This window comes from Panicum virgatum, chromosome 6K (genome assembly GCF_016808335.1).
Source record: "Panicum virgatum strain AP13 chromosome 6K, P.virgatum_v5, whole genome shotgun sequence".
NCBI classification, from domain to species: Eukaryota; Viridiplantae; Streptophyta; class Magnoliopsida; order Poales; family Poaceae; genus Panicum; species Panicum virgatum.
In genome coordinates this window covers 35,887,459-35,911,252 of record NC_053141.1, presented here as the reverse complement: position 1 = coordinate 35,911,252, position 23,794 = coordinate 35,887,459, and the positions used below count along the sequence as shown (strand labels likewise).

The 23,794-nt window shown below is 44.3% G+C and overlaps 1 protein-coding gene and 1 pseudogene across 1 annotated transcript; one reads left to right on the top strand and one right to left on the bottom strand.

Moving 5' to 3' along the window:
- Nucleotides 1–1,694: 1,694 nt before the first annotated feature.
- On the top strand, nt 1,695–3,588 carry LOC120712382 (collagen alpha-1(I) chain-like). The gene is made up of 2 exons (XM_039998147.1): nt 1,695–2,646; nt 3,104–3,588. The coding sequence occupies exons 1-2, from the start codon at nt 1,996–1,998 to the stop codon at nt 3,257–3,259; spliced, it is 807 nt and encodes a 268-aa protein (XP_039854081.1). The 5' UTR covers nt 1,695–1,995; the 3' UTR covers nt 3,260–3,588.
- Nucleotides 3,589–4,867: 1,279 nt separating this feature from the next.
- LOC120712381 lies at nt 4,868–7,041 on the bottom strand (annotated as a pseudogene).
- Between the last annotated feature and the right edge of the window lie 16,753 nt (nt 7,042–23,794).

Sequence of the window (23,794 nt, the reverse complement as noted above, 5' to 3'; positions counted from 1 at the left end):
GACGGCTTTGTCCGCTGCCCGGTACCGGGGCGTGTGGCTAGCAGTAGCCTCGCTCCTTGCCCTGTTAACTTCTTCTTCTTCTTCTTTTTTTTTTTTTGAAGAATTTGCCCTGTTAACTTCTGCTCTTCCTTTTTTTGGTGATTCTGAATTCAATTGACCTCAACTCATACGGTGCAGGAACAGTAATTCGTACTACCTTTCTAGTTTGTTTCTTATTACCGTGTTTCTTGCCTCGCTGATGATGGTTTCACTTGCTGTTTCAGCAGCCTCCTGCTAGAGCTAGTAGACAGCAGGATTGGCACTTTTCATTATTCTTTCAGAGCCGCAGGTTCCCTCTTCGAATTTGAATTTGTCCTGGTGCCAACAGGATGCTTCGGGTGAAATGTGCAGGACTCTCGCACCAGCAGCATCGGCTAATCAATGGGCTGGAAAGTTGAGAGTTTCTTTTTCTTTGTCCAGCGGCAGTGCTAGCATCCTCACACATGCAGTCTTTCGTCTTTCCCAGTAGGCAGTGATGAAAGGAATACTTTGTGCTGCTTCTCTCTTGTCCGCTGTGACTGTGTGTTTGGTTAGGTGCCAAAAAAAATTGACATATTTTTTTCATAACTTTGACCACTAATTAAAAAATAGTAAATAAAGTCTAATTACAAAACCACTTGCAGAATCTCTGGGAAAATTTGCGAGACGAATCTAACGAATCCTTTGACCCTATAATTAGAGAAAATTGCTAAACTTTAGCATTTGTGTATCCAAATATGAGTGCTAATAGTGTGAGCTAAAATTTACCCAAAACTTTAAAATTTTTACTGAAGGTGTGAATGTGGCTCGTCCAAACAGATCCGGAGGCAACTTCGTGACAGCAGAAGAGAGGACGTCATGAGGAAATCACCCGAGTCAAGGCATCAGACCCGGACCCACATGGAGGCCACACGAAGGGAATGAACATACGGAATTCACCAAACTGGAATGAATTTCTCCCCAAATCGAACAACCGCAAGCCAACGAAGATCTCGCGTCCCCCCAACGCACAAAACGTAAAAAAGAAACCCAAACCAACAATGAAATAAAATAAAATAAAAACAAGTAGGAATCGTAGCCGCACGGGCCTCCGTATATCCGCCTAACGATCAGAAGCGAGCCTCACGGAAGCGGGAGGGGGGGGGGTCAGGCTATCTCCAACCATTCCCCCCATCCAACTCCCCCCAAACGTACTATTTACTATATTTTACTACCTCCCTTCAAAAGATTCCTCCCCCTATAACTCCTTCTCTCCAACCATCCCCCCATATCTATTCCTCCTATATACTATCACTCATTAACTAACTATTTATTTAACATTTTTGAATTTAAAAAAATCATACAGTATTTATACTGTCATAATACACATTATCATCATGTTACGGGGCTCAAACGGGATTAATATCGTGAAAAAACGGTGTGATTAGAGATATAGGGAGAGTTGGAACTCACCCTATATGTGAGGGGAGTTTCAACTCCCCCCGTATATAGGGGGAGCTATAGGGGGAACCGTTGGATCGGATTTCCCCCTATAACTCCCCGGATATGGGGTGGGGGGAGGGATGGGGGGGCACCGTAGGGGCTAGCCGGAGGAGGAGAGGCTCACCGGAGTCGGGGCCGGCGGCGGCCATGGAGGCGTGGCGGGCAAGGCAGCGCGCGGTGCGGCGCAACCACCTGCCGCGTGAAAGAAGGACGGGGGGCTTTTAATTTTCTGTGTCTGGGCGAGTCCGACTCGACTCCCCCGGTCTCCGTAGGATTCGTTTCCTTCTCTCTTCGCCTCTCCTCTTCAGACGGTCGGACCCCCCTCCTCCCTTTATAAGCAGCCTGCCGCCCCCGCCGCGGCGGCCCCTCCCTTTCCTGACCCCCCGTCTCTCTCTCTCTCGCCTAGTCGCCCCGTCCAAGAAAGCAGCCTCATCTCTCTCATCTGGAGACCCACGCATCTCCACCTCTCCAAGGAACACACAGATTCGGAATCGCATGGCGGCGGCGGTGGAAGCGGAGCGGGATCCGGTGGCGGTCCGCGCCGCGCAGATTCTCGTCAGCCTCCGGTTCCGCAAGCTGCGGGAGCGGCCGAAGTGGCTGCCGGCGCTGGCAGCGGGCGAGCCCTCCTCCTCCGCCTCCTTGCTGGAGGTGCCGGCGGGGTGGGCGGGGCGCCGGCCGCGGAGCCGCGGGGGGCTGCGTGGGTCGCCGGCTCCATGGAGGAAGGCGCTGCGGGAGATGGGCCTCGCCGCCGCGGGGGGATCCGGCGGGGACGAAAGGGAGCGCGCCGCGCCCGCGGAGGCGGCGGCGGCGCCCGGATCCGGCTCGCCGTCCACGAGCTCCGCCGCCCGCGCGGCGCGCCACGCGGGCGCCAAGGCGCAGGCGGCGGCGGCGCCCGCGCCCGCGCCGGCCAAGGAGTCCATGAAGGCGTCCAGCCCCGTCACGCCGCTGGACTACGGCGCTGGCGGATCCGGCGCGTCGTCGAGCGCGGACGACGCGGCGCGCCCGCGGGCCAAGCGGGGGCCGCCCGGCGCGCGCGGATCCGGCGGCGGCGCCGCCGCGTCGTGCGCCGACGACGACGAGGGCTGCAGCTCGCCGGCGAAGCGGGCGCGGTTGGGGGCGCCCGACGACGGGGAGCCAATCCCGACGGTAAGAGCCCAATTCCTCTCCTCCGTGGGCGTTTAATTTCTGGCTGTGTTCACCTTCCCCTTCTCCCCGTCGCCGCGCGCCGCCGTTCCCGACCCGTGCACATCGTCGCTGCCATGGCATCCCTGGTCGGGCGGCCATGACCTGGACCGGCAGTGTCTGCCTGACGCTTGCACTGCCGAAATACTTGTTTTTTTTTTTGCTTAAAGTGCTTTTCCACCAAATTAAAGATGAAGCTTTCGCTGCGCAGCCATGCCGTATGTGTTGGATTTCTCATCGTCGGATGACGACGACAGACTCGTTGTTCTTTTAAGTTTTAATTAACTCCTCGATGCCATTGATTTGCCGTTAAAATCTAGCGATGTTTCCTTTTCAACATATCTGTTATTGATGAATTCCAATCGGTTGAGCGTATGTTCCCTTCTCCTAACTGAAATCCACCTTGCTTGGTTTCGCGCAGGGGCCGATTTCGCCGAGCGAAACGCGCGCATCCATCGCCAAGGGCCTCGCCTTCGACCTCGACCTCAACCTCCCGCCGCCGGAGGACGACGCCGCCGCTGCTGATCCAGGGCCGGATGAAATTTTGCTGACGAAGAGTTCGCGCTCGTGGGAATAAACCCAACCCTACGCTCGAGCTGTACATAAAGAAGGGCTGGCCAGTCGGGAGGAGAGCTGCTAAGGGGAGCGGCCTCCATAGATTATTATTGCGATGCGCGAGGCTGATGAGGATGATCAGGAGGCGGCGGTGGTTTTCACCGGATCCTTCAGGTTAATTTTAGTCAGCTTTGTTGGTTGCCCGGGGCTGGCGTGTGGCGAACAGTAGGGTTCGCCCATTGCCCTATTTAGTTATGCTCTTCTTTCTTTTTGTGAATCTGAATTCGATTCAACTGATACGGCGAAGGAACAAGGATACATACCTTATTAAGTTATTAGTTCGTTTCTTCAGTTTCTGATCTCTTTTGATGATTGTCTATTGTCTTGCTGCTTCTCCTGTTTCTTTCGTTTTTTCCCGCTTTGTTTGGGAAAGAAGATCTGCTTCTCCTGTTCTTACACATCAGGATTTGCAGTTTCGCACATTTCTTTATTTCAGCGCCACCGGGTTCTCCAATGGCCCGTGTGAATTCGCCTCGATGCAAATAGGATGCTTGTGGTAAGATGTGCAGGACTCCCGTGGCAATGGGCTGGAAAGTACAGTGATCCTCCTAGCAGGCTCTGCCCTGTTGCCGTGTGGGATGTTGTTTGTTGCTGTGGACTCATTGCAGCAGTAGCAGTTGGATGGATCTTATTTATTAATTGATTAGTTGCTTCAGATCTAATGTGTAGACAGCTGGAGTGGCATGCTGCCTTTGGTTTGTACGAAGAAAACGGCACTGCTACCAGTGCTTGCGACTGTTTGTCGTATGCAAGATGGCACGTGAGGTGAGGTCTTCCGGGTTCAGGGTCGAGGTTGATGGCAAACTCGGACAAAGGCTGCTGGTTCGACCCCAATCGTGCTTCGGAGTGCCGTGCCTGCCTACCACTTTTGCAAGCTTGGTGTTTTTGTGCCCATGCAGCCTACCTAAACTCAACTCAGAAGCCTATGATCTTCACCACAAGTCAGAGGTTCTGTTTGGTTCCTGCGCTAGAGAGTACTAGAAAATTTTGACCACTAATTACGGTGTCAAACAAAACCATTTTATAAAATCAACTTCGGAACCTCTGCGCTAAGAATCCTGAAGAATCTAATGAGGTCTTTAACTGCGTAATTAGAGGATAGTTATTGTAGCATCACTGTAGCCAATCATAGATTAATTACCGTCATTAGATTTATCGTGAAAAATTACTCACATTTCTAAAAAAAATTTACAAATAAACTTCATTTATTACTTCATGCATGCGAAATTTTTTTTTCGAAGAATGCACGTGCTAGTCACTAGCATGTACCAAACAAGGCCAGAATTCAGAAGTTGTGGTTTTTTTTTTGGAACAGGAAGTGGTGGTTGTTTGAGCAGGAGCTCAAGGCGATGGAGTTGAGATGGTGGAACCGGTCGTCAGCCAAGATCCAACACCCGACGAGCACGTACAAATCGTGCCGACAAAGAAGAGCGCGACCTCACCTAGTCAGCTGCATGCACCGCACCGCACCTTTCCCCTGACTTTCCTTTTCCCCTGCTTTACTTTTCCCTGTATCTGCATACCACTCTCTCTCACACTCACATATCTCTTTTACGTGTTCCAGAAAAAGGAAACGAAAATGAAAAGATCTTTTATATGTATTCTGAAAATAAGAGATCTCCCATTTGTATTCATTTATAGCAGCAGGTTTATAAACATGACCTGCATCATAAAAAGGGCGCTCTGTAGCTCCAACACCCCAAAACAAAACAGCTGCATAACCTCCAACACTCGAGAGCGAAACAAATTAAGCGCACGCAAACAATCTCCGAAACAGTTTGTTTATCGTTGCCGGCGAAAATTTAGGAGAGAAAACGATGGCCGTTAATCCTCAGAAACTTGACCCAAGTGTCAATGGGATCAGCTGGTCGCTGTCCGAAGTTGGCGCATACTACAAAGGAGCCATTCGATAAACATAGTTAGCCATTCCATAAACATAGTTTGATAATGACTTAGTAGTGGAAAATTCCTAGCTTAGAGCAGACTCAGGTCTGTCACCACAATGGAGCCACTGTAACACACTGCAGAGAAAACAGTGCCAGTTAAAGCAGACATGGCTCTTACACGGTACAACAGAACAGGGAGCATTGTTTTCATGATGTAATGTAAAACGTGATTCTTAGAGGAAAATTTGCTTACTCAAGATCAAAGATCAGCTCGGAAGATCAGCATTGTGTCCAGTGGCCATAGCTTGTTACCAACCAGAAAAGACAAATTCTAGATGAGACTACCAGTATGCGAAACAATATCGAGACATTGAGAGAAAGGGTTCACCTTCAACACAGCACCTTGATGTCCTGGCGCATTGCTTTAGGATCCAATTCATCCCTAGAGTCATCAATATCAACTTGACCAAGCTTGATGTCCTCTGTAGTACAGTGCTCAGTACCAAACAGTTGACAGATGGGTTCATGTGAACATATAAAATAACAAACTCTCGATGCGCTGATAAGAGAGATGCCCTTGCAACATGACCTAATAGAACAGAACAACACTTTTGCATATGCTGAGTTGTTAAATTGGTCCATTGCCAATTCTGTCTTTTTGACTAGCATCACCAGAGATCATGAAAATCTCTTCCCCCGGCTTTTCATCTTAACCAGCATACTTTCCAAACATTTCATTGGAAGTTTATATGGGCTAAAAGCAAATAATTTCTATCCTGCGGAAATAGCAAGTGAAAGTATAATCATGAAAAACCTGGTCTGCATATAATCAATTGACATATTTGTCAAGGTGTTAACCCTATACTCAGCATTTAACTTCTGAAATTTCTAACAGACAAGGATGGGCATACAATGAAGTATCACTGCACTTCTTTGAACTTGTTATATGCTCCCATCTTCTGAATAATCTGTTTCTGCATGGGAGTGAGTTTCAAGAATGCTGAAATCTACTAAGCCAGGTAGTTTATCTAAGATGCTGCCTTTATAGTAGTGAAGCACATTCTTTGTAAGTTCTCTAAGACCTCTAATAACATGAGCCTTTCTCTTGAAGTTGTCATCAGTTAACAAGGTTTCTTCAACTGACTAAGTGAATGCACACTGTAAGCAATCCCTTTTTGATCTTCTACCTGACATTACTACTTGACTCATTATCCACCTAACAGTATGATGGGATGATTCCATCTTGAGAAACTTCGGGTGAACAAAGATTCAAGATGCTAAACACTTCCTCGGTGTGATTCTGGAAAAGTGTACCTGAAAGGACCACTTTGCGTGTTTTTTCCACTCTATTCACATCAGTCCTGATTTCTAGGTGTATGACCCTCATCAAGTATCAGAAGGTTGGGGACCATAAGCAGCCAGTCCCTAAATGCAGCTGCTGCATAGCTGCCCCCATCATCAGAGACAGATTGGGGAAAACTGCTTGTAACCAAGAAACAGTATACTCATCTTGCCTTCCCATGATTTGAGGACTTACAATAGGTCTACTCTTTTTCCAGCCTTAACAGAGTAGAAATCATACAATGGTATATCCTGCACTTGCTAGCAATGAATTTCTTTCTTCCATGCACCTAATATCCCTTTGGGAAGCACAACAAGGGGCCCCGCAGATGGATAAGCTCTGAATGAAACTTATAAGCAGAAATGTTTTCCCAGAACCTGGGGCATGGGTGAGAATGCAACCTCCAGGCTTGTCTCCGATTAAATTACAACAACAACAACAACATAGCCTTTTGTCCCAAGCGAGTTGGGGGTAGGCTAGAGATGAAACCCAAAAGACACAAAGATCACGGTTCAGGCACGCTGACAGCTAGTCTCCAAGCGCTCCTATCCAAAGCTACCTCTTCAGAGATATTCCAATCCTTAAGGTCTCTCTTAACCGACTCGTCCCAAGTCAGTTTAGGTCTACCTCTACCCCTCTTTACCTTATCGACACAATTTAGAACCCCACTACGCACCGACGCCTCAGGAGGCCTCCGTTGGATATGTTCAAACCATCTCAACCGATGTTGGGTAAGTTTCTCCTCAATTGGTGCCACCCCTACCCTTTCTTGAATAACTTCGTTCCGGACTCTATCCTTTCTTGTGTGCCCGCAAAACCACCGCAACATCCGCATCTCTGCTACACTCAGTTGCTGGACATGTCACCTTTTTGTGGGCCAACATTCAGCACCATATAACATCGCCGGGCGAATCGCTGTCCTATAGAACTTGCCTTTTAGCTTTTGTGGCACCCTCCTGTCACAGAGGATGCCAGAAGCTTGAAGCCATTTCAACCAGCCAGCTGAGATTCTATGCCTAACATCTTCATCAATGTCTTCATCCTTTTGTAGTATCAATCCTAAATACCGAAAAGTATCCTTCTGGGGCACCACTTGCCCATCGAGACTAACATCTCCACCCTCATGCATAGTCGCGCTGAAATCGCACATCATGTACTCAGTCTTGGTCCTACTAAGCCTGAACCCTTTCGACTCTAACGTACGTCTCCACAGCTCTAACTTCCTATTAACCAATGCCCTACTCTCGTCTACTAGCACCACATCATCAGCAAAGAGCATACACCAAGGGATATCACCTTGTATGTCCTTTGTGACCTCATCAATCACCAAAGCAAATAAATAAGGGCTCAATGCTGACCCCTGATGTAGGCCTATGTTAATAGGAAAGTCAATGGTGTCGACATCACTTGTCCGGACAAACGTCATCGCATCCTTGTACATATCCTTGATGAGGGTAATGTACTTAGTTGGGACTTTGTGCTTCTCCAGAGCCCACCACATGACATTTCTCGGTACTTTGTCATACGCCTTCTCGAGGTCAATAAAGACCATGTCCTTTGTCTCCGATTAAATTCCTAACAAAAAAGTTGAATTCTTCCAACTGATGCAGTCTCATTTGCTTAGCATGTCTAGGATGAATATCAATATCTGCAATCATGAAATCTTCAGACACTTTAACACTACCATAGTCTATCTCATCAGCTTCCTTCAAATATCCAACATAAGAATTTGTTCTTCTCCGTGGTACCTGAAATGAAGAAAACATTAAGGTCGATTGGTTTCTCCAATACTATTAACTTCTGTGCAGATGTACACATTTGAATCTCACGATCATAATATAAAATTGACATTAGTCTATGAACTGCTACACTTTTGTTACTGAGCCCATATATAGCATATTGTATCCCAACATAATTCATGCACATCTTGACACATGAAAGCCATAACATTGACAAAGGGACATCCACTAAATCATACACAGTAATAATCACTACCAAACCAATAGACAAAGAGCAAAAATATCCCCAACTGCTAAAGAGTACATAGTAATAAGAGATAATAACAAAAGCAGCTCCTCATGTTAGCAAGTAATTCAGGGGAGCAACCAAAAAAAGAAAAACAAAACAAGATAAAGGAAACTACAAGCCCTCCTGTAATCTCAGGCTTTCAGGAAAATGCCCTAAGTACAAGGCAACCATTCATTCTGTACAGTGTGCGGGGTAAAGATCATTGACATCTATGCTAACCAAATATTGAGCAAATCTTATTCAAAAAAATATTGAGCAAACCGTTATCATCTCTACTTCACCTATTTTATATGAACCAGGCATCCATCCTTAGATATCATAGAGCACTGTTTCAGCAAACAAAACAGAGGCACGTATCCTCAATGCAGAACAGCAACAGCAGCGAGGAACTTCTTTTTTATTTTTTGGGCAAAGAAAGGTGACTGGACAAATAGTTCTCTCTGATACAAAAGCCATTTTCCTTCAGGAGCGAATGACTCTGATCTTCAGCATTTCACCTTTTTCCTAATCAACACAAGAATTATGTTACTAAATCCAGAGGAGCACATACAGAGAGCTGATAAATATCTAAATAAAACTTCCCTCCACATAGAGACAGTGCGAAGACAATAGACCGAAGCATTTGCCAATGGCGGCCTCACCTGGGAACAAACGTACACAAACACCCCAAACCGGAATGATTCCTCCGGTTCCCCCAATCGAACCCCAACAAAACCCTAAATCCGCACCCCCAACGAATCCCCACCGAAGCCCTGGCCCAACAGTATGATATGCGGCAGCGGCACCCACACCCCCCGAGCCCCACGAAGATCTCACGTTGCCCCCACGTACAGACGAAATGAACCGGGAAAAAAAATCCAGCAGCATTTCCGTCGCCGCACGGCAACAGGATCCGGCATCCGCAAATGATCGGAAAACGAGCACCACAGAAGGGGGGAGGGGAGGCTCACCGGAGGATGGGGTCAACGGGTCGCCGGCGGCCGCGGCCATGGCGGCGTAGTGCCGAGGAGGAATCACCGGAGGTGGGTATCGCAGCGGCGGACGAGAGCCGAGAGGAACGACGGCGAGAGAGAGAGAGAGAGAGAGAGAGAGACCTTGGGCTTGGTGACCCGGGTGATGATGGCGGCCTCGAAGAGAAAGGATGCTGGGCCGAATTTGGCCTTTCTGGAATTTCGGAGAAATGAAAGCCACACGGGCCAGGACAAAGAAAAAGTGGATTCGGCCCATCACCGAAAAGAGATTAATCCCGGGGTTCCTTAAAAAAAAAGTTTCCATGAGCAAATGCATCGCACAAGCATGGTCGTTGTTCATGCAAGGTTTAATCTCAGAATGATTTCAGTTATTTCCAAGATATTATTTTCCAAGGTTTAATCTCCTCCAAAACCGCCTGCCCTGGTTCTCGGCGCACACACGGATACAAGCACAAAACGTATTCAAGTTTGGCACATGCCAGTACCTAGAGGGTATTGAACAATGCAGTGTCGGTTGTTGCCAATTCTATTATGAGACCACATCTCCGTTTCAAAAAAAAACAAAAACTAGACCACATATACATAATAGCAAATTACTTCGAATTCGACTTCTTTTTCTATTGCAAGAGTTGCTAATAATTTTTTCCCCGAGACAAACGTTTTATGTGATCACTTGTGGACTTTTGAATTAATCTTAAAATGAGTTGGTTATTGGTCTCCGGTTTGTCGGTAGTACACTTTCTTTATTTCTTGTATATGATATTGATAACACGATATAAATATATGCGATTGCATAGTTTATCGTTTGAAATGTTACAAAATGCGTATGTAGTTGGCATAGCTAGCTGGGTTAGTGTTCAGACCACATTTCACTAATACGTATTAGATTTCTTAATTTCAGACAGCGTGACTGTACCAAGGAAGTTGATACTCCTAAATAGTTAGATTTCTTTTGATATGACAGGGACTTAAAAAAAGTTTGGAGAAACAAACAGCCCCTCAACTCCCAGACTTTGACTTCTCTCACCGACACTGAAACTGAAAAGTTAAGTTGATCATGCCGGGCAAGGCTCTAAAAGTACATGAAATGCATATATATATATATATATATATATATATATATATATATATATATATATATATATATATTACCCATTTACACTAGCAAGTCGAATGATATAACATCATGCCCCTAATAAACACAGAATTTTGTAGCTAATTTTTTTTATGGGAATAGGAGGGGCGCACCCCCCTACTGGAATTTATTAATAAAAGACAAAAGATTTTAAACACGGAAGAGGGAAGGGGGAGAACAAGAAGAAGAAAAGGAGAGAACTAAACTATACCAAGCGAACAAAAGAGTTAAATTTTGTAGCTAATCGAAGTAAAGAACTATGCATAACATGAAAATTTGTTGGAACATTTAGCTCGATCAACTGGTCAACATAACATACAGGAGTAGATCAAATAAATAAATTGGGTTCGTGGCCGTGCTCAGAATTATATTTGACTTTACCAATATTAAAATGAACACGCACGATCAAATATTCCTTACCCTGTGTTAAAGTTATCATAAGCAACATGTCTAGATTCCTTGCAACATGCTTAACAAAAGTTTCATGGATCTCTGTGCCTCCTGCCCTCCTCGAACACTAAAGTACTTCTTAATAGGCTGCTAATCTGGATCAAACTAGTTGATTAATCTGGTGCCATGATACTTATTAGTACAAGACTACAGTGAACCAAAGTTTTTCTGTTGCACCAACATTGGACTCCACCATTGTATGAGCTGACTTCTGAAGTTTTTTTTGAGGGCGCTGACTTGTGAAGTTGATAAGGTGCAAAACATGGGAGGGAAGAAAATGGGAAATTCTTTTATCTGTAATTTGCAAGTGATGATTGAGACACGCTGTAATCTAGAAAATATTAATTAGCTTACTGATACGACTAATGGATTGAGAAAATAAGAATGCTTAGGACATATTGCATAGTGAAAACAATTAGCAGATCATTAGCATAAACTTATGTAATTACACAAATCCTCCTAACTTTTGCTATATTCATATTCAATATGCTAATTTAAATCTTGGATAGGATCCGAGGAGTGTACACAGAGGACAAAAAAATGGAAAAACAAATAATTCTAATATATATGTAATTCTATACTTGCAATGCTACCAAGCCTGCAATCCAGTAGTAACATTGCTTCGTAATTTATTCTTTAGAAGAAGAAAAAATAACTTTACAGATTCTTCTGGACCAAAATTGTCTAAAGGCGATGATCAATAATACATCGGCCATTTTTGTGCTAAGGGCGATAAAAATTATCGATCATGTCTTGCTTTTCTTCAAGTTGATGATGAAACAATTTGCTTTGGCCTCCAAACCTTCTTCATGGCTACTGGCTTTGTTGGCTCGACCTCCATTTGTTGCTTCATCTTTTCTTGATTACGCAAATGTTGCAACCTTCTCTTTTGAGTGTGAGATAAGCCTGAGGGACACCACCTCGGCTGTAAGTACTTTGAATCTTTCTTTACGTCCTTCTCACCCTCCTTGCTGTAATAAAGATCTCTTTTGACCAGATTGTTATTAATAATAACCGGTCTTGGTGATACACAAATTGGATACATAGAAGGATATTGAATATAATAAGATTGCATATGCATCTTACTATAATTCAAAAGTGTATAATAAATAGGATACGGCCAAGACCATAGAGCAACCAACCTTGAATATGACATAGTAGTACAATTACCTTGACATGGTCGAGAATCGGATCGCTCATCAGATATTGACGTTGACTTTGCATCCTTGACTTTGTTTAGCCGTCCCTTCTGCTTCTGAGCGGCTCCCTCCTTCTCATATTTGGCTAAGAGCTCCTTGAAGCTCGGCCTTGTTTTATTTTTGGCCTTGGAGGATTTTCTAGACTTACAGGACGTACCGGTCAGACCGGTCTGGACACCGATCAGACCGCCCTGGGGACCGGTCAGACCGCTTGATGAACCGATTTGACCGGTCAGTTTGCTGCCGGTTTCTTTCTTCTTGTCTTGCCCCCCTGTAGGGTCGAGATGGCGGACTAGAGGGGGGGTGAATAGTCCTTTCTAAAACTAATTGCGCCGGCTAACCGAAACTTATGCGGAATTGAAACTATTCGCTTAGCCAAGACTACACCCCTCTAACTATAACTCTAAGGCACCTCCAAAAAGATCCTACACAAAGCAAATGGAGTGCCAAGCTAGTAAGAGCTCTCTAAATAAATCTAATGCCAAGACACACAAGCCTAAGCACTAGTACTTCACAAACCGCGGGAGCTCCTACACAATTCTAATGAGCAAAAGCACAAAGCCAACCTAAGCTCACTAGATGCTCAAGGACAAGGATACACAATCCAAATCCAAGAGCTCAACTTGCTTAGTTACACAATTTAAGCAAGAGCAACTAATTGAGCTACACAAGCTAACTAGATACACTAGGATCTCTACTTCTAGCTACACAAGCAAGAAGTTGATTAGCAAGCTACACAAGCTAACTAATCACTAGAGAGCAACTACACAAGCACAAGATATAGAACAATGTAAATACAATGCTTGTGATTTGGAGAAAGCAAACCACCGAGAAGAGTAGACAAAGTTGACACGGTGATTTTTATCCCGAGGTTCACTTGGTTGCCACCAAGCTAATCCCCGTTGAGACAAGCTCCAAGGTTGCCGCCGATCCTCTTGCTAGTGGTGACTCTCAAGTCACACTCTCCCACGTGGAGTGCTCACACCGAGCTCTAGCACATGATCCGGCCGGACCACTTGTTGCTTTTCACGTCTCGCTCAACTAGAGTTGCTCTTCGCGGCTCCCGCGGGGTGAGCACAATACCCCTCACAAACTCTTCTCCGGAGCACCGCACAAACTTCTTGCGGGCTTCAACGGAGTCTCTTGCCACCAAGCCGTCTAGGAGGTGGCAACCTCCAAGAGTAACAAGCACACCGGCTTGCAACACGATCACCTAGTGCCACTCGATGCAATCTCTCAACGCAAACGCACTAGAATCGCTCTCTCACTCAATCGGATGATCACTATCAAGTTAGAGTGAGTAGAGGGCTCTCAAGCACTCTCACACATGGACACCAAGTCCCTAAGGTGCTCAGCCCTCACAAATGGCCGGCCACACCCTCTATTTATAGAGGGAGACCCCAAACTAGCCGTTACACTCAAATCCCGTGAAAACTGAGTTTTCGCGGACTGTCCGCCTCACAAAAACCGGACCGTCCGCCATTTAAAACCAACGGCTAGAACTGCAATGATTATGTGTCAGAGTCGACCGTTAGAGCCCCGGGCGGACTGTCCGCGCCCCTGGGGCGGACTGTCCGCGGTTCAAAACTTCGAACCAACCGATTTGCAAACGTCTCTGACTAAATCTGGAAGTTACCGGCGGACTGTCCGCTCCCCAGGGGCGGACTGTCCGCAGTTCAAAACATGAGCACACACAGAAACCGCAGTGTTTCTGTCCCAAAAATTTCAGTAGGAGGCGGACCGTCCGCCCCCAAGGACCGGACGGTCCGCAGGTCATTTTGGGCACCCAAGACAGAACAACCAAGTTTCTGCGCCCGTTTCAGTTTTTAAAGGCGGACCGTCCGCCCCCATGGACCGGACGGTCCGCAGGTCATTTTGGACCACCCACAGAGCCAAAAACGGTTCTGTTTGAGCTCAACCGAGATAACGGCGGACCGTCCGCCCCTCAAGTGCGGACCGTCCGCAGGTCTAGGGCGGACCGTCCGCAGGTCTATTTCCAGCAGAAATGTACCTCGGTAAAACGACCATAACTCTTAGCTCCGATGTCCAAATTAGGTGATCTTGGACTCTATGGAAAGCTAATTCAGAGGGCTACACAACCCAACTGAATACTTGATCCAAAACACAATGGATCAAAGCAGTATTCCACTCCAAGAGCCACCTAATTTCCGGAGAACACCGAAAAACCTTTCTTACTTCCCAATGTTGATCAACATCAACTCCAACTCTTTCTCCTTTGCAAATGTGCCAACACCACCATGTGAACAACACCATGTGCATGTGTGTTAGCATTTCACAATCATTTTCAAAGGATTTTCACTTGATCTCACCACGCCACTCGATCCTAGCAACATCGCAATGTTAGATCGCTCAAGTGGCACTAGATGACCGATATGCAAACAAGTTTGCCCCTCTTGATAGTACGGCCATCTATCCTAAATCCGGTCATGCACTTCTCTACACAATCTTTGACCGGTGAAATGAAATGCCCTACAAGTCATACCTTTGCCTTGCGCATTCCATTTCATCTTCCCAAATGTTGATGCCACACAAGCACCAAACTCCATCAAGCCTTTTGATCATCTTCATGAGTCAACACTTGGCTTGATCTTCCTTGAATGATATGATCCATTCCATATCATTACATGACCTCTTTGGTCCATCGATCTTGACCTTGCTCGCTCTTCACCGTTGCCTTGGTCCATCGGCGCCAAATCTTGCCCAAACTTCACCGCCTCGCGGTCCCTCGCTTCAAAGCCTTGACTTGCCCTTCTCCATTGCAACCGGTCCATCAAGCCAAGCCTTATCTTGATCTTCTCCACTTTGGTCACATAACTCCATGTCATGTCTCATATGCAATGAGCTCCTCGATCACACTATATGAGCATAGCATCAACCTTTAGCCATTTCTCCTCCATGCCACACGTTGCTCATACTAGTGTCTTTGTGTGGACTAATCTCCTGTGTATCTCAACATAAACACTTATTAGTCCACCTAAGTTGTCACTCAATTACCAAAACCAAACTAGGGCCTTTCAATCTCCCCCTTTTTGGTAATTGATGACAACTCTACAAAGATATGGAAATTAAGGATATTCCAAGCTAGCACTTCACACATGTGTAAATAGCTAACTTGGTTTGGATTTTATGTTTCTTATCCACCAATAAGACCACTTGTGAAAGATTGGATAAGCACCATAAAAATCCGACTTGGTAGTGATAACTCCCCCTACATGTGTGCTCAAGAGATTTGGTTTTAAACTCACACACATGCATAAATAAGAAATTTGTGGGATTGTTATCACTACTAAGTGATGCTAAGGTATATAGGATAAACCTTTGAAGCGTGATACCAATTTGAGTTGCTTCCTTGAAGTTCATTCCTTAGCATCAATGAGTAACTAGACATTCATCAAAAACTCAAGATACCTCATGAGATCAACAATATTAGCAAGGCTCTTGATTCACTTGTAAAAAAAAAATGTCTAGCTACAATCTATGCATGCTAGTTATCAAATCAACAATCAAGTTCTATGACTAGCATACATCACACACAAGCAATGCATATATAAATTTTAAGACTTATGCAAATGCAAGCAAGCACATGAATATGCACATATCAAATGCAAGCAACTAAGTTCATGAGCTTGCTCCCCCTACTTGTGTGCTCCTCTTGTCCAAGAATATTGATCCTCTTGATCCATGTCCATGATCGCACTCTCATCTCATCTCCCCCTTTGCAAGCAAGCACATGAATATGCACATATCAAATGCAAGCAACTAAGTTCATGAGCTTGCTCCCCCTACTTGTGTGCTCCTCTTGTCCAAGAATATTGATCCTCTTGATCCATGTCCATGATCGCACTCTCATCTCATCTCCCCCTTTGTCATCAAAGGATAATTCATATCTTTGTTCATTTCTCTCCCCCTTTGTCATCAATGACCATAAAAAGGGCCGAAGCCACATGAAATTTGCCATGTGAAGATCAATGGCCACCACTTGAAGTTGTACCTCTTGTACTTGTAGGGTTACCACTTGGATACCCCTTGTAGGCAATCATATGAAGCGCATGTGGTTTGATACAAAGAGTTGGACTTGGGTAGATGGTTGAGTCTTGAATCTTCATTTTTGATGGACACTTTTAATTTGATTAAAATTGACACCACTTGTAACAACAACATGTGAAAGCATGAAGACCACATTGAAATGCCACATGTAGGATACTAGTAGGATCCTTGACCTCGATACGTTGTAGTGGGGCTACTCCCCCTATGTCAAAGTGTTTGTCAATTTACTTGAATCTTGAGCTCTTCTTGATGAGGATAGCTTTCTTAATTTGAGTTGATCACTTAAAGTTGAGGATCACTTGTGGAACCACCATTGTTGCACTAGATCTACTTGAATGAATACCACTTGTATGACCATGTATATCACTTGTAGAGATATAATGATATACCTTTTGTTGAATCTAGTATCACTTGTAAAATCATGATGGATCACTTTGTTGAATTTGACATTGATAATCAATTCTTGAACTAGATCGTTTCCATGAGCTTCTTTCTCTTTGACTTGATCTAGACTACTTGCCAAAATAATTCAACTCGGTTTGAACCAATGACAAGCTTCTTCACTCCTCATTCAAAGGGTTATCTTGACAATGTTGAGTTAAACACTCGAAAACTCATTTTCTAGATCAACTACTTGGGTTTACTAGCTCATGAACATGTCATATGTTACCACTAGATCATATCAACCATAGAAGCAATAGTGGCATCATAAAACATTTAAAAATATTTTATTTTTCATGAATGATCACTATATATGACTATATGCACTAATCATGTCCTTAGCATATAATGAATGCATATGTCAACTAATTTCACCTTGCTATGTTGGAGTAGAGGATAGTCATTAGATTCCGATTTAGTTCTCCAACTAGCATCATGAAATCCAATTATAATAGCTTGGTGAAGACAATGAATACCATCCTTCACCCATATGAAATGAATATCACTTGTCATCAAATGCATTATCTTGTTGTGGTTGGCTTGCTTCATCTCTTTGATCCTTGCTTGCATGAGAGAATACCATTTGAATATACTTGAATTATCATGAATCTCTCTATATTGGGTATTGCTTGCTTTTCTTGATCTTCCAATTTTAGTACCAAAAATGTGATAAGCACACTCTACAATCAAATGGCCTTGTACCTAATACTTGTCATGCTTCTTGTCATGCTTCTAGCTCTTCTCAAAACCAAACCTAAGTTCCTCAACCACTTGTAATGATGATTCTAACTTGAGGACCTTTCAATTTAAGTGACTCAAGATCAATCCAACATTTGTCACTTTTTTGGCAGATTTTGTGCTTCTCAACGAATACATCAAATCTCTCAAAGTACATGTTGAATTGCCACAAAAATTTGTGGAGATGTGTGGCACTAAGTCATCTAGTAGCCATAAAAAATTGAGCTTCAATGCTTTTCTAGATTGCTACCAGATTTCACATCTTCACTCATGGGTGCATGCTGAAAACTGCTGCACATGCATTGACAAGATCCACTCCAAAACTAAAGTATTTCTCATCATATTCTCATGAAATTTGTACAGCAACTAGTACCATAAGTGTAGGGCATGCATACCAAATTTCAAGCCAATCCAAATAGATTTGATCATCCAACTATGGCTATCTTCTCAGCTTACTCAGATTTTCAATAAAGGATAGATTTTGAGCAATTGAGCTATACTTCATCAAATTGACTCAAACTTGATGTCAACTTGTTTGAATACTCTCACAAGACATATATTCAATTATATCGCATACTAAATGTCATCTCATGATCATATCCATTCAAATTAACTCAATTTTGAATACTAAGCAATTAATCCATTCAAACATCTTATAGCAAGCAACACGAGCATATATATCCAATTCAAACATCTCATATGCACCCAAATAAATGTGATCAACTAGGGATATACCTTTGTAGTTCATGATAAGTTCAGCTGTCAGGATCCTCCTTTTTGTCCATTCGCGGACTGTCCGCGATATCCTAGCGGACCGTCCGCCTTTGAATTTTCACACTGCCGCTCGATTGAAACTGCCTCTGGCAAATACTGCCCAACACAGGCGGACCGTCCGCGGTCCTTTGGCGGACCGTCCGCAGTGCATTTTTGCGATTGAGAACTTCTCTGGTGAACAAGTCCCATGAACGGCGGACTGTCCGCCTCTTACCCGCGGACTGTCCGCACTATCAAAATTCAGACAGCTCAGAATTTTGCCAACTTTCACAATTTCAATTTTGAATTTGTATCATTGCTCATATAAAAATCTAAAAATCTCAAATCTTGTATGAAGACCTTCCAAAGACTCATATGAACAAGTTACAATAAGAATTCAAAAAATAAAACGAGTAAAATCATGAAAACTCTTAAATGGCTCAAAATTGCTTCAAAAAATCAGAAAAAAGAAACAAAGAGTATACATAATAACCAAGTGTCATATGTACTAGTTTTCAAATCATTTTTGAGAAGTCAATGACATGTAACTCATTTTCCAATATGCAAAATGATTTTTCATCCAAAACAAGATTCAACTCAAATAAATTTGCAAGCCATCAAATATTTCCAATAAATCATCGCAACTAGAAAAAGATATTTGTATGTTGTAGTACTTGGACTTCATTGTTTTGACTTGACATTGGGATGAGAATAGCACTAGGCTTCAATTACTTGACTCAATCACATGATGAACAAGATAAAACCAATTGAGTCAAACTTCCAATGTCATTGGTACCTACACACATTTATCCACGTTTTGATGGTACCCAAACTAGGTTGGGTCCTCTCAAGTTAGGAGCAACATACTTTGGCAAAGCCTTAGTATGAATAGCGGGAGTTTTTGTAATAGCAACAAATGAGGTACCATTACCATCCTTTCTAAGCATAATATTTGCATCAATTGAAATAGGCTTAGAATTATTACCTAAGGGACATGAATAAGCCATGTGTCCCCTTTCCCGACATAAGTAGCATCTTCTCTTTTTTTGAGCCTTTTCTTCCTTACTCATTTGATGCTTCTCATTGCCTTGCTTCTCATTGTTTGCTTGAGCCTTCTTCTCAAGCTTGTTTGGGCAACCCGAAGCTAGGTGACCCAATATTGCACAACTATGGCACTTGATGTGAGCATGTGGATTCTTATCTTGAATCTTGTTCTTGCTCAACATCTTGGCATCTTGAATATGAGTTGGATGCCTTGCTCTTGCCTTGCCACCCCTTCTTGTTCTCTTTTTCATCATCTTCAAGTCATCAACTTGATCATCATGGTTGATCTTGACTTGAGGTTGGGGTACCTTCTCTTGCTCAACTTGTGGCTTTAGTTGAGGCTCTTGTTGCTTCACCAATTGCTTGGTTGGGCACATTGAGGTGAGGTGACCCCAAGTGCGGCACTTGAAGCATTTGACATGTTTAAGCTTCTCTTCTTCCTTCTTCAACTTGAGCTTTTCTTTGTTGGGGCAACCATTTGCAAAGTGTCCCATCTCATGGCATTGAAAGCACATGAAATGAGATAGCTTCATTTCTTCTTGCTTCTTCATCTTCCTATTATATTTATTCTTGCCCCATTTCTTGCCTTTGGCTTTGCTCTTGTTGGAACCAATGCCACTCATGTCACCGAAACTTCTTTGATTTTTGATTATGCTTTCAAGGGTGACTTTTGATTTTGTCCATCTCTCTATCTTGTTGCTTAAATACTTCACTTGACTTTGGAGCTCTTTGTTTTCTTCTACAAGGTTAGTCTCATATTGCATAGTAGAAGAAGAACAAGCATCTATATGTGAAGTACATGGCATAGACAATAAATCATCACAAGAGGTGGATACATGTTTCTTGCCTACATCACAAGGGTTAGCAATATTTTGCAATTGATCATTTGACCCATGTGATGAGCTCTCACTAGTTTTAATTCCTTTATTACAAAGCTTGCTAGTGAGTAAAGCATGGTCTAGTACCAAGTTCTCATGAGCAACACTAAGCTCCTCATGAGTCAATTTTAACTCCTCATGCGAACAACTCATGACATAAAGTAGATGCTTTTGTTGTTCACATGTGTCTTTGAGAAAAGAGTTTTCTTTTTCAAATTTGATTGTTTTGGCTAACACTTGCTCAAATAATTTGGTCATGCTAGCATATCTATTCAAGAGCTCATCATATGAATTAGGATCAATCACATTGCAATTTGATACCTTTGTGTCACCTTGTGACATGAAGCAATGTGATGATGGAGATAAGCTTGACGTAGCAATATCATCCGTGCATGAGCCAACTTGATCATCAAGTGTGCTTGGAGTAGAATCATAATTTGCAACACTTGAATCATCATCAATCATGTCAAGTGAACTTGTTGTAGATTGATTATCATCGTCATCACTTGACCATGAAGTGGAGCAATCTTCCACAACCACCATGTCATGGATGTGCTCATCATCCTCATGCACTTCCTCCTTGGTCTTATAATCATCATGATCATCGGAGGCCACCCCATATTTCTCATTTAGATAACTCCAAATCTCATGGGCGGTCTTCTTGTCCATGATCTCACCAAGAATGCAATTATGCAAAGATCTAAATAAGATGTTAGTAGCTTGGATGTCTAGATCTAGGCATTTCTCTTGTGTTGGAGTTAGATTTTCTTCATCTAACACATGAGAAAAACCTACATCCACCATCCACCACATTTGTGGGCAAATAAATTTAAAATTGCATATCATCCAATTTTTCCACCGTGCAAAGTGTGTGCCATCAAAAATATGTGGACACTCAACATCTAGCCCATAAGTCGCCATCCTCTCGGGTCGGTAAGGACCACAAATGAGAGACCTCGGCTCTGATACCACTTGTAGGGTCGAGATGGCGGACTAGAGGGGGGGGTGAATAGTCCTTTCTAAAACTAATTGCGCCGGCTAACCGAAACTTATGCGGAATTGAAACTATTCGCTTAGCCAAGACTACACCCCTCTAACTATAACTCTAAGGCACCTCCAAAAAGATCCTACACAAAGGAAATGGAGTGCCAAGCTAGTAAGAGCTCTCTAAATAAATCTAATGCCAAGACACACAAGCCTAAGCACTAGTACTTCACAAACCGCGGGAGCTCCTACACAATTCTAATGAGCAAAAGCACAAAGCCAACCTAAGCTCACTAGATGCTCAAGGACAAGGATACACAATCCAAATCCAAGAGCTCAACTTGCTTAGTTACACAATTTAAGCAAGAGCAACTAATTGAGCTACACAAGCTAACTAGATACACTAGGATCTCTACTTCTAGCTACACAAGCAAGAAGTTGATTAGCAAGCTACACAAGCTAACTAATCACTAGAGAGCAACTACACAAGCACAAGATATAGAACAATGTAAATACAATGCTTGTGATTTGGAGAAAGCAAACCACCGAGAAGAGTAGACAAAGTTGACACGGTGATTTTTATCCCGAGGTTCACTTGGTTGCCACCAAGCTAATCCCCGTTGAGACAAGCTCCAAGGTTGCCGCCGATCCTCTTGCTAGTGGTGACTCTCAAGTCACACTCTCCCACGTGGAGTGCTCACACCGAGCTCTAGCACATGATCCGGCCGGACCACTTGTTGCTTTTCACGTCTCGCTCAACTAGAGTTGCTCTTCGCGGCTCCCGCGGGGTGAGCACAATACCCCTCACAAACTCTTCTCCGGAGCACCGCACAAACTTCTTGCGGGCTTCAACGGAGTCTCTTGCCACCAAGCCGTCTAGGAGGTGGCAACCTCCAAGAGTAACAAGCACACCGGCTTGCAACACGATCACCTAGTGCCACTCGATGCAATCTCTCAACGCAAACGCACTAGAATCGCTCTCTCACTCAATCGGATGATCACTATCAAGTTAGAGTGAGTAGAGGGCTCTCAAGCACTCTCACACATGGACACCAAGTCCCTAAGGTGCTCAGCCCTCACAAATGGCCGGCCACACCCTCTATTTATAGAGGGAGGCCCCAAACTAGCCGTTACACTCAAATCCCGTGAAAACTGAGTTTTCGCGGACTGTCCGCCTCACAAAAACCGGACCGTCCGCCATTTAAAACCAACGGCTAGAACTGCAATGATTATGTGTCAGAGTCGACCGTTAGAGCCCCGGGCGGACTGTCCGCGCCCCTGGGGCGGACTGTCCGCGGTTCAAAACTTCGAACCAACCGATTTGCAAACGTCTCTGACTAAATCTGGAAGTTACCGGCGGACTGTCCGCTCCCCAGGGGCGGACTGTCCGCAGTTCAAAACATGAGCACACACAGAAACCGCAGTGTTTCTGTCCCAAAAATTTCAGTAGGAGGCGGACCGTCCGCCCCCAAGGACCGGACGGTCCGCAGGTCATTTTGGGCACCCAAGACAGAACAACCAAGTTTCTGCGCCCGTTTCAGTTTTTAAAGGCGGACCGTCCGCCCCCATGGACCGGACGGTCCGCAGGTCATTTTGGACCACCCACAGAGCCAAAAACGGTTCTGTTTGAGCTCAACCGAGATAACGGCGGACCGTCCGCCCCTCAAGTGCGGACCGTCCGCAGGTCTAGGGCGGACCGTCCGCAGGTCTATTTCCAGCAGAAATGTACCTCGGTAAAACGACCATAACTCTTAGCTCCGATGTCCAAATTAGGTGATCTTGGACTCTATGGAAAGCTAATTCAGAGGGCTACACAACCCAACTGAATACTTGATCCAAAACACAATGGATCAAAGCAGTATTCCACTCCAAGAGCCACCTAATTTCCGGAGAACACCGAAAAACCTTTCTTACTTCCCAATGTTGATCAACATCAACTCCAACTCTTTCTCCTTTGCAAATGTGCCAACACCACCATGTGAACAACACCATGTGCATGTGTGTTAGCATTTCACAATCATTTTCAAAGGATTTTCACTTGATCTCACCACGCCACTCGATCCTAGCAACATCGCAATGTTAGATCGCTCAAGTGGCACTAGATGACCGATATGCAAACAAGTTTGCCCCTCTTGATAGTACGGCCATCTATCCTAAATCCGGTCATGCACTTCTCTACACAACCTTTGACCGGTGAAATGAAATGCCCTACAAGTCATACCTTTGCCTTGCGCATTCCATTTCATCTTCCCAAATGTTGATGCCACACAAGCACCAAACTCCATCAAGCCTTTTGATCATCTTCATGAGTCAACACTTGGCTTGATCTTCCTTGAATGATATGATCCATTCCATATCATTACATGACCTCTTTGGTCCATCGATCTTGACCTTGCTCGCTCTTCACCGTTGCCTTGGTCCATCGGCGCCAAATCTTGCCCAAACTTCACCGCCTCGCGGTCCCTCGCTTCAAAGCCTTGACTTGCCCTTCTCCATTGCAACCGGTCCATCAAGCCAAGCCTTGTCTTGATCTTCTCCACTTTGGTCACATAACTCCATGTCATGTCTCATATGCAATGA